Raw genomic sequence first — 12,409 nt, 5'->3', positions numbered from 1 at the left:
TTACACAGAGGGTTCCATCTGTTATCTTAAACCTTTGTTATCAAGTAACACAGAGGATATGCTGAAAAACACTTTGCAAACAGTTTTATTTTACAGCTTTTTTTTAAAGCGTTTGTATATAAATTAGGATTACACAGGGGGAAAGGGAAAAAAGAATTAAAAGCTTCCTTGCAGGGAGATTACTTAGCATTATAGCCCATCCCCTCATAGTACTAGTATGCTGCTATCACTGACTTGAAACTCCAGTTTTCGGGTTGGATAGTATGTCTGCTTCGCTGATGTGATGAAGATAGTTTTGCTCTCTTATTAAAAGTTTTGTTCCTTCCCTAGAAAGGACTTTGCAAGCAGCCATGCCAGCCCAACAGAAGAAAGTCATATTTTGCATAGCTGGGGTGTTAAGCTTTGCTTGTGCTCTAGGCATTGCAGCAGCTGTCGGAACTCAGTTATGGATCAAAGGAACAATACTGTGCAAAACTGGAGCTCTGCTTGTCAACGCTACAGGACCAGAACTGGAGAAGTTTATTGGTGAAATTCAGTATGGGCTTTTCTATGGGGAGCGTGTTAGACAATGTGGGCTAGGAGGGAGACCTTTTCGATTTTCATGTAAGTAACAATGACATTTGAATTATTTAAAACCTTAGTGCATACTACCAGACAAATGCTTCAGTGTTTTCTTATTTACTTAAGAGTTTTAACGAGTGTGAAATATTCTTTGATAAAATGGTATTGTTTCTGAAGTGTGTCCAACTTAACATTTAAACTACCTTATTACTAATATTAGTTATGATATTAGTGATAATTTCAATGCACCTGTATTATGGTTTATTACAACAAATAGCTATGTCCCCCTACTTTTTTGTTGCTTTGAAAGAATGATTTTGTTGTCTATTTTATGTTCTATTGTGAAATCAACAGCAGTAAGGTAACAGCACCCCTATTAGAAAGCCAGTGCAAAGCCTCATTTACTGCTTTTGAAGAACATAGCAGCAAACTCTAACAATCTGCTGCATTAATTGGGAAAACATACTGGGTTTATACTAGTAGCTGTTCAATTAATTGACCTGCAAATTGAATTGGGTATCTGACAGATACAGAGTTTAATGGAAGGAGATTGTTAGAAATTGTTTTGATTTACATGCAATATTCATAACCTGTTCATCTTCAAGGATAAAATGAATAAATTGATCAAGTGAACATACAGTTTATATATAGCAACATATTAAATGGATAATAGCAAATGGAGCTTTGTTTTACGTATGTATCTCATAATATGCCACATGAAATTATTATTACAAAAGACAATTTGGAAGCAGTCTTCTGAAACAATACTAGTAAATTACTTGCATGAATCATCTGTGGTGAAGTAAGGTTACCAGATTATGCATCAGAAAAGATTTACTATATACTATTTTTGCAGAGGTAGTAGACCAAATTCATTTAGTTTGCTGTTAAACTTTGATATGTCTAAATTCCTTAATGGGTCTGTTTAAGACAGTTCTCTTTATTACTTTCCTGGCTGTCACAATATGCTGATGTTCTACCCTGCAGGTTACAGTTTGGGATGAATTTTCAGAGCATTCTACTAAATCCCAAAGAATTAGATTTCATAGGTAGATATTATTATGAACTGCAAATAATAATGCAGATAGCACAACAGAGCACTGACTGTATTTAGTTCATATTCATTAAGGTAATGGAGTTGTTAAGACTGGTTAAGGACAAAGCTGGGAATCACATGATTGGGGTGGGGGAGGTTGTCTCCCCCGCAGCTTGAGAATATGTGAAGCACTAATGAGTTTTTGCAAAAGTTCCAGCAGAGAGCCTGATTCTGTGATGCTTACACTGAGGAGAATTTACTTAGACAAGTAGTTCTACCGGCTTTCACTCAAACAGGGACTACTAAGCATGAGTAAGTGTTGCAGAACTGGGCCTTGAGTTATTAGAACACTTGCATTGTCCTCATATTGTAAAGCAAAATGGTTATAATACATTTTCCTAGCCTAGGCTGGCTGGGTTCATGGAACTAGTCATTACCAAAATGATTTACTAGTCTGTTCTGAATTGGTCACTTCTAATCTGATATCACTTCTGCTTCTATACAAAGAGAAATTATGAATGTGCTCTTAATAGGTTTGTAATGATTTATAATAATAAATCAAAGGATCTGAAAGTGCTTTATTAAAGTGGAATTTAGAGCTGGGAAAATACGGCAACAAATTTTCCATAAATAGCTACTCCCATTTTAAATGAATTTTCTCCCTTGTACTTGCACTCTGAGTTTTTTTTTAATTTTTTTTTTTTATTTTGCAGGGAAGACAAAGGCATTTTCTTAATTCACATTAGCTAGTCTGGGTTAGCTAACATGCATTAAAATAGCAGTAAAGATGCAGAAACTTGGTTTTTAGCTTAAATTAGCAACTTGTGTTCAACCCGACTCCCCTACAGGCTTTAACTCAAGCTGCTAGTCCAAGTTAAAAATCAAGTTGCTGTGCCTTTACTGCTATTTTAACCTGAGTTAGCTCTCTTGGGTTAGCTAATATGAGTTAAGAACTCACCTTTTTATTTTGCACTGGAGATATACCCTTTGGATGAGCTTTCTGGGACCATACATTCAAACGAACTTTACTGCCATAAATATTCACCAAACATTAATTTCAAAGTTGCATTTACCAGAATGTTATTTTTCACACCTACAAGTAACTGCACCCAGAAGTGCATGCATGCACATCCAATCAATGAACAGAAACAATACTAGGTGAGGTATCTAACTAATCATAGCAAAACACAGTGTGGAATGTTAAAAATTGAGCACTGGATAATCCATCCACAGTGAACTATGTGATCATTCCACATGGGAAAAATATTCTTTAAAAATTCATCAAATGTATTTGAGTAATGAATAAATATGAGGAAATTGCAATGTTTGCACATATTTCATAAGCAAAAAAGAGGCTGTGCTAAGAATAATACAAGCAACTCTAGCAAATATTATCATCCCAATTTTACAAATGGAGAAAATGAGATACAAAGATTCAGGCTTCTGATTCAGGAATGCACCCATTTTCCTGAGGAGGGCCCTTAACCATGTACTTAAAGCAGTTTAAGCGTATACTTCACTGCTTTCCAGAACTGGGGTCTAAGTGACTTGTTCAATAACATAAAACATAAAACAAATCAGCAGAGAGTCAGGACTCCTAGCTCTCATTTCCCTAAGTGAACCACTAGTATATGTTGCCTTCCTTTTATCTAAATTAAATATGTGGCATTGCATTGTTATTTGAATAGATTTTCCCCTTGTATTACAAACCCATTGTAAATCCTATTTATATGCCCAGGAATATTTCATTGTAGTGTTCTCAGAAGAGAATACCAGGAAGTGATTACTGGCCCTAGTGTACATCTAACTGTAGAATCCTGCTAGGATAACCTGCTGCAACCAGGTTACAGCATAAATTTTATAAAGACATCCCTTTGGAAAATCAGTCACTAAAGCATTTTTGTCTGTGTGAACTTTCACAGAGAGTGGATGACGGAGGAGTTAATGTTCCCTTTACAAATAACTCAGACTATTTTTTAATTAGCTGAAAGAGCAAATGCATGTGACTTTTGTGTTTAAATATGATAAGGTATCTTAATATCTGCATCTAAGGAAGGATTTCACCTTCACAGAGCCCAATTACTGAGATACATTAGTTGACATTTTCCATATCTGTGGGAATACACACAGAGTCTACACAAATTCTCTCTGGAAGTCATTATAAATGTCCCAGGAAGTAGTATGATATATGTGTCCACAGTTTAATGCACTGAAGTACACTGTAACACCTCTGAGAGGAAACAGTCTGGAAAATAGGTTAAATGATTTAGTTCTATGTTTGTTCCCATTAAATGTTCCCTACTGACCACTCTCTCTCTTTTAATTGTAAAATGAATTTGGTCTGCCAGCAAACCCTGTTAGGCTGGGAAAAGCCTTCTGCTTCATTTACTCTGGCTGATTCTCATCAGTTTCTGGGTCGGCAGTTCATTTTCTAAAGGTCATTGGCATTCATACCTAGCACACAAATTCATTCATTATAATGAAGAAATGTTTTTCTTTCAATACAACATCACTGCTGAATTTAATTTTTCCTGATATGTCACCTATACAATTTTAAAATTCTAGATGTAGCTGTCAAGGGAAACAGCCAATATAATGCAGCTGTATGTTTTCTTAAAATAAACATTGATCTTATTAAGTATGCAGTATTGTACTTTATCCCAAAACATTCACTAGTGCTCCAAGGCTTAATTCTAGAGAACCTTATTTGTGATAGAATGTGTGATATACACTTTTAGTCCACATGGACTAAAGACTATGGTTTCCCTAGTTTATCACTAACTTAATTGGCATAGTGCTAAAATGTATACCATTTACACTGATACTACTGTGATTAGTGAGTACTATTTTGGCTAGTAAGAAAGCAAATGTGTAATATAAAGAATAAATGAAGGGCTTCATTTTCAGAACTATGCATGTGCAGTGACTGGGACTGTGCATGAAACCTGGGTATTCGGCTGTGCAAATATCTAATGAGTGGCTTGCAGCAGAAATAGCATTTGCAAACACCTGATTTATACATGCAATTGTGGTAAATGTTCTTGCAAATTAGGCATGCAATCCTATACAGATGCTCCCCGGATTACGCAAACCTGACTTATGCAAATCCGGATTTGCGGAAAAAGTTCCGTAAGTTCTGTAAGCTTTTTTATTTTTTGCATAATTGTCAGGTATACGTTCCCGAATTACGCAAAATTCGACTTACCTAAGGCGTTCCGGAATGGAACACTTGTGTAAGTCGGGGAGCATCTGTACATAGTTTTGGGCGTGCACACACATTTTGAAAATTAGACGCTAAATAGTAAGGAGTTAATTGCAACTGTAGTCTGATGTCTTGAAGGTAGAAAAGGCTTTGCTCCTGCCTGTCGGTGGTAGCAGCATTATCAGAGAGGTTGTTTGTTGCTGATGAACAGCAGTTCTGTAACTATTCTACTAATGGTTATAAGGGTTTGAACTGACCTTTATGTACATGGCTAGTTTTAAATGCAAAGTTCTTGATAAGTGCTGAAAATATATAAACTGGTATTTGAGGAATTCCTGTCTTAATAATTCTGACTTTATGAGATTTAATTCTGCAGTTGGACATGTTTCGTCATGGGATTAGAGAAGCATTGATGAGATTGTACCCCTCAGGGACTATCAAGGCAAGTTGATAGAAAACCATAACTACATAATGGTTATGTCCATCAACATCGGTCAAGACAAGTAGAGTTTTAATAGTGCTTTAAACCATTCTTCTCACAGTGGGCTGAGAGGGGATAACGGGCAAGGAACAGGGAATTTGAATGCTTGGACTCGCTGTAGTGCGCCATTACAATTTTAGACAATATTAAAGGTTACATTTAAAAACGCTCCAAACAAATTTTACAAGTGTTTGCTTAAATATAATTAATTTGCTTTTAATATATAATCATGGATATAAATGTTGCATTACCTGCTTTTTCATGCTTACTGCATTGCTGGCTGCAAAACTGTTTGCTGGTAAACATTTTACAAGGTAGATAAATTTATGTGAGGCTCCTACTTAGCTCTCTTTCTCAGCATGTTATAACCACAGCAAGGCAATTTGAGGCGTTATTACCCCCAGTTTAATCATGCCCCTGTGGATCGGATGCAGTTAAGTTTGTTTTATGATTAGTTTTAAAATATTTGTTGTCACTAAACACGAGTGATTAAAAATTACTTATAGAAAATCGGATTCACTATCCACCCTGAACTGGGTAGGTATGGACATAATTTGAACTAATAGCTAAAACCTAATACAACAGGTGCTAAAACTATATATAATTCCTAACATTTTATTTTATACTGTGTCTGATAAAATATGCCTAAGCCTCAACATTTCCAGTTTTGCAGGCACAGTTTTTATCCTTCAGTAATAATTAAGTATGGGCGCAAAACTGCAGGCATAATTGTGCCCATGTTGATATGCATTTAGATGGGTAACTGTTTGCTTTGCAGATATCTTTAGGTAGTCAGGACAATGAGCACAATTGCACATGCAACAAATTGTAGCCAAAATATACAGGCCATTTTTAAAAAAGAAATAGAGACTTCCAAGTTAGTGCTGCTTAGAGTACTGTGCCGTGTAACAAGTAGCAAAGCAACAACCTACCTTCAAACTCTATGGGCCAAAATTCACCAAGAAGAGGATGCAATCTGATCGAGTTAGCGGCAGAGGTGAAAGTAAGCCAGTATGGTCCAGGATGGCGATTTAAAAGGCTGACCATACACTGCTGACCATATCAGCAGGGGGCAGCTTCCCCAGGCTGGCGATTTAAAAGGCCTGGGGCTCCCACCACACCTACTGCAGCAGAGCCCCAGGCCCTTTAAATCACAGCCAGAGCCCCGCTGCCAGATCCCTGGGGTTGCAGCAACAGCCGGGAGCCCCGGGGCTCGAGCAGCGATTTAAAGGGCCATGGGCTCCCTGCAGCAGCCAGAGCCGTGGGCCCTTTAAATCGCCACCAGAGCCACACTGCCAGAGCTTCAAGGTAGCAATGGCAGCCAGGAGCCCCCTGGGCTCCAGCGGTGATTTAAAGGGTCCAGGGATTTAAAGGCCCCGCCTCTTCTGGTTGAGGCCCCATCTCCATGCTCAGGACTCTGGTGTACCAGTAAGTCCTTTAAGTTACTTTTACCCCTGGTTAGAGGTGTAAAACCAGCATGAGTTAGAGCAGAAAAAGGCCCACAATATCTATACATCTTATTTTGCCACCAGTTCCTTCTTCCTTTATTCTGGCATCCCATATTTTAATTATGGCTTCACTGTTTCCTTTTACTTCTTTAATACCCTCCCTCTTTTACATGCAGAACTATGTTTTCAGACACAAAATGTTCCATTAAATGTTTTACTTAAAGAAACTCAGAGGAAGTGTTCTGATCTTATAAAATACCCTTGACCTTTGTCAGTTCCTGGTTTCAGGAGGCCATTTGGAGAATTCATGAAGGAAGTGCATTTGTTCCAGTACATTGTTTAGTCCATAAACAAAAAACTTCGTTTAAAAAGGGATTAAAGTAGGTTAACTGTGATATTCCTCCAATGCAAGGCAAGGAAATACCAATTTTGCACTGAACCTCTTTGAGGAAGATTCAGGAACCTTGATAACAGCAAAGGCAACATTATTACCCTCACACTGTCATAGAGCTCAGTCTTCCTTTTTTACCCTCTTTCTTCCCAGTGCATCCTGGGAATTGTAACTCCTGATTTCAAGGCTATGGGTACGTCCATACTACAGCTTAAAATCGATATTAGTAAAATCGATTTTATAAAACAGGGTTTATAAAATCGATTTTACACGTCCACACTAGGGCACATTACTTCGGTGGTGTGCGTCCATGGTCCCAAGCTACCATCGATTTCCGGAGCGGTGCACTCTGGGTAGCTCAGTAAAAGAATGGGACCAATAACTTCGATTTCCGTCCACACTAACCCTAAATCGATATAGTAATATCGATTTTAGGGTTACTCCTTTCGTTTAGCTGGAGTACAGAAATCGATTTTAAGACCCCTTAAAATCAATTTTAAGTGCCTTGTAGTGTGGACGGTTACAGCGTTAAATCGATTTAACGCTGTAGTGTGGACCTGGCCTATGAGAACAAATTAAGAACAACTTACAAACACAAACTGGGGTAGCTATCTGCATCTAGGTAGATACAACTCAGCCTTCCCCTTAATAATAACCATTGTAAAACTTTAAACAGTCATTTCCAAATCATGACTTGAGTCTGCTAGCAAAGTCTTCCAGTCTTTGTCTCACACTTCTCCTAATACCTGCAAAGGCAAGAACAGGACTAAGCAGTGGAGAAATTCTTACTACTATAGCTTGTCCATTATTAGTGTCATTGATGTTCTCTGGTCCAAGGTGGAAAATTAGCACTCTATTCTTCAGCTGCTGGCTGATGAGCTGCAGACAGACAATCTTGAAATGTTCCATTTTTATCTATTAACACAGCAGAATCTCCTTGGATTTCTGCTATCTGCAAAGGACATGAATATCTTGAATGTCCTTTTTAACTGTGTGGTAGCTTCATGCAATCTACAATTTGAAACTTGTGAGGTTTAGCACCTTTTTTATGATCTACATACTGTCCGCATTTCTGCAGTTTATTCTTAACACATTCACAAATAGTTTCATCGGAAGGTTTAATGGAAAAGGAAGAACATGTGAACCCCTTGACAGGTAGTAAGTTGTCACTATTGGCCTAGTGTCCTCTGAACAGTTCAAAGGTTGATAGTCCTGTTGTTGAGTGCGGAGTGGTCCTGTAAGCAAACAGCGTTTCAAGTAAAGCTTTCAAACTGATAAGTTGCAAACAAACATTCTTTCACCAGTCTGTTCATTTTCTCAACTAGACCATTAGCTCTAGGATGGTATAAACAAGCAGTTTTGTGCTCGATACTATTGCTAGTGAGGGAATGTTGCATTTCAGAGGTCAATTGCATTCCATTGTCAGATACCAGTTCCTTGGGAAATCCTTCTTGGGAGAAGGCTGACATGAACTTAATCACTCTTTAAGTGGTAACCATTCCAGTGAATGTATCTTCCAGACACTTTGAATGAATCTACCATTACTATGGCAAAACTTCGCCTAACATGCTGATGATCCTATTATGTTGAGGGCCATTTTCTCCCATGGACAGCTTGGGTAGTCAACTACTGTAAGAAGGATGCTGATGGTTTTCTGTGACTTATCTCTATTAGCATAACCCATGCAATTCTTGATTATTTCCTCAACTTGCTTGTCCATCCCTGGCCACCAGAAGGCTCGTTGCTGTTGTCTTTTGGTTAGACTCATCCCCAGATGTCTTTCATGTGCCATGTGAATCAATCATACACAGAAGTGTAGGCACAAGACAGTCAATTCTCAAAATCCATTCATTTACACATGGGACAGCTCATGGGAGATGTGTCTATATGGTTGCAAGCGTTCTGGTGTCATTGTCTTGTAAGGCCATCTATTGAGAATGTAAGCCTCAATACAAGTAAGTCCTGAAATACATCGTTTTCTCTCATGACTGTTGCCCACTCTCAGACTGCGATCACTCCTAGGGTTGTAGCAGATATTTGTGCAACAACAATCTCGTCATTATCTTTCTCTATTTACACTCATGATAAGGTATGGGCAAGTGAGACAGAATCTACAGTAGTATTCTTGCACCTTCTCCCCTCTAGCTTGATGTGCAAGTTACACTCTTTATCACCACCATTGGACCTGGTTTTCCACTCTCTTGCACCTTGTGTCATTATTTAGACCTGTGCAAACTGGAGCCGATTTACCACTGCATTCTTCCAATTTTATGACAGGCTAACTTAACGGACATTAAAAACTTAATGCCAAATGGGTGCCAATTACATTACTTTGCAATTTACATGCAGCAGGATCTGTTTCTTGACCAACTTATGCCCGTCATATAATTTGCACCACTGTTTACATCAGTACTGAATTTGGCCCAGGAGACTTCCAAGGTGTTGCAATGTTGTACTCTAGTCTGCATTTTATTTCTTCCTTAGGCACTGTGTAACAGAAGGAATACTTACAGATGTTGAAGCATTCTAATACCATTTGGGAGTAGGGAGTGAACATTTAGTACGCTGATTCAGGGCATATTTTTAGCATTTAAAAATTCAAATATGTGGAATTTACCTTCTTTAAAAGCTCAACACAAATAAGGTTGGCTCAAACAGAATGCTCTTAAAAGCTTGGACATCAAAAAGTAAGGTTTTGAGTTACTCTCCGGGCACAGAAAGGGCAGTAATTATTAATACATGTAGTTAGATGTGATCAAGAAAGTGAGATGAGGTTTTCTGCAAAGCTAGTCTCTCTCTTTTAGCCAATTTGCACTTCTGAATTCCCCAATGTGCTTCTCTTTAAACATCCTTGAAAATCTGTTTATAATTAAATTTGATGACTTCATTTTCTCCTTTCATTGAGTTCTGAGGAGCACAATTTAAAACAATAAGCACAGAACAGCACAAAATCCCTGCCCAGATTTAAAATAATTTTGTCTAATGTTTGTTGTAATTTTTTGTTCTGTTTTGTTTTTAGTTTTTCCAGATTTGCTCAAAATTATCCCTGCAAGTATCCATGTAAGTGTCATTCTCTTCTGTACAGTACTGATAGTCTTTGCTCTGGTGGGAACAGGTTTCTTCATGTACAATGCATTTGGCAATCCCTATGAAACTCTGCATGGTCCAGTAGGGTTATATCTTTGGAGCTTCATTTCATGTAAGTACTTTAGTATAGTTCTGCATTTAAATTAGTCACTTATTCATATTTAATGACTGAAGATGAGTGATCTATTTAATAAAACATGATGCTGTACTGAGAACTGTAGCTGCATTGAATCTGAACCTGCAAACTATAGCCAGGTGGAGAAAGGTATTTCATTTTGGAGGATTGTGCTATTTTAAATTTTGGTTCAGTTCTGATTCTGAACAAACCCCAAAACTTCAAAATTCTCCGTAACAGGGGAGGAAGCATGGCCACTAATCAGTCTGCAGCCATAGACCTTGAGAGCCTGGGTTCCTCAGCACCCTACCAGACAGGTCCCAAAGAGCCAGGCAGGCAAACTGGCTGGATTTAGGGTAGGGTTTCAGAACATGCCTCATAGGCAAGGTTCTATTTGTCAAACTCAAACCATCGCAATGGAATGTTTTATTTTTGATGAATCGGCAAATTCTGACACAAAAAACTGTTTGTTTTTTTTATTTGTTGGGGAAACCACCTGGGAATCCTTGGGCTTGACTCTCCCATTCATTCCACTTATGTAAGTCACATAACTTCAGTGAAGTTAGTGGAATTTCACTGGTGTAACTGTGGAGAGAAAAAGGCTCTGTCTTATTAGCAAGAACCATAGGCCTGATTCTTATCCCAACACCACTGACTTCACTGGGATTACTCCTGACTGACATCAGCATGAGATCAAAATCAGGCCCCTGGCCTTTCTTTGCCAGGGGCAGATTCATTGCCAGGGGCAGATTCATTGCCAGCATTTCACATTTTGTAAAAGTTGCAATTGAAAAGCATCCTATTTGAAGAAGCCCATTAGGGACATGAAATCTACTGCCACTTGCAGTAAAGAGAATGAGGCATATTAGACTCTAAACTATAATAAATTTTTACTATTAGTTAAGTTGGAGAGAAAGAGGTGTAATTGTGCTAAGGGATGTTGTTCATTAAGACTGTGATCAGCAAAGTATTTAACTACATACTTACCTTTAAGCACCTGGGCAGTCCCATTAATATGCTTAATAGTCAAGTTAAGCACTTGCATATGTGCTTTGCTGGACTGAGGCCTTATACTAGACATAACACTTGGTATGGTTGACTATTTAGGTCCTAATCCAAAATTCACTGGAGTCGATGGAAAGAATCCCATTGACTTCGATGGCCATTGGATCAGGTCCTGAAAAAGAAGCCCCCAAGAAGGAATCAGTTAAGTGACCATAAAATATATATTGAAATGTTAATGAAAATGGCATTTTACTTTTTGATTATTTTTGTCATGCATAAAGATTTATTGTTGGGAGATTCTTGGAGCAGTGATGTTTCTTGTTCTATTTCAGGTTCTTGCAGTTGTCTCATCATGATACTATTTTCTTCAGAAGTGAAAATTCACCACCTCTCTGAGAAAATTGCAAATTACAAAGAGGGAAGTTTCATCTTTAAAACTCACTATGAACAATTTCAGGATTCATTCTGGATCATCCTGGTTTGCTCCTTAGTGCACTTTCTGAATGTTTTGCTAATACGGCTTGCTGGATTTGAATTTCCTTTTTCAAAATCTAAAGAGTCAGAGACAACAACAACTACTGGAGCAGTTGATCTCATGTACTAGCCTGATGTCGATTTTTAACAACATTTCAAGCAAAAGGGTTAATCTCAGCCACTTTCATCAATGACCAGATATATCTGGTTTTACATGATTAATTTGAAATACATTAAAATCAAGAGATCTAAAATAAATGTCAACACAGTAAATACAATAAAGGCATAGTATGCATGGTCCTCATTAGGACTAGATCAAGAGATCCTTACTCCCATCAGGTAGTACCTTATGACAGTAGTCCCATTTGGTTCAATGGGTTGAGGGAAAGAAGATATGACAGTGATCTGGGCCCTATGTACTTTAATAACAGAGGAAGACAAACATTTCCACCAGCAGTACAGCATTTGCCTATATCCAGTGATATACTGGAATGACTACTACTAATGTATCAAGACTGAACTAAGAACTCCACTCCGGCCAACAAATGAGGAGTGGTGATTGCACCATAAAGCTGCAGACACCAAATGAAAGAAAACAGAATGTATTGT

General features: G+C 38.0%; 1 protein-coding gene across 2 annotated transcripts; it reads left to right on the top strand.

Moving 5' to 3' along the window:
* The first annotated feature begins 350 nt into the window (after positions 1–350).
* On the top strand, positions 351–11,930 carry CLRN1 (clarin 1). Of its 2 annotated transcripts, none has more exons than XM_050966167.1 (3): positions 351–603; positions 10,139–10,318; positions 11,659–11,930. In XM_050966167.1, exons 1-3 carry the CDS (start codon positions 351–353, stop codon positions 11,928–11,930), a joined length of 705 nt encoding a protein of 234 aa, XP_050822124.1. The 2 variants fall into 2 exon arrangements, with proteins under 2 accessions (XP_050822124.1, XP_050822123.1); XM_050966166.1 differs by having other exon boundaries at positions 11,623–11,930.
* Positions 11,931–12,409: the final 479 nt, after the last annotated feature.

This window comes from Gopherus flavomarginatus, chromosome 8 (genome assembly GCF_025201925.1).
Source record: "Gopherus flavomarginatus isolate rGopFla2 chromosome 8, rGopFla2.mat.asm, whole genome shotgun sequence".
In the NCBI taxonomy this organism is placed as follows: domain Eukaryota; kingdom Metazoa; phylum Chordata; order Testudines; family Testudinidae; genus Gopherus; species Gopherus flavomarginatus.
The sequence above is the reverse complement of the archived record's forward strand: the minus strand, read 5'-3'. Positions and strand labels throughout refer to the sequence as shown.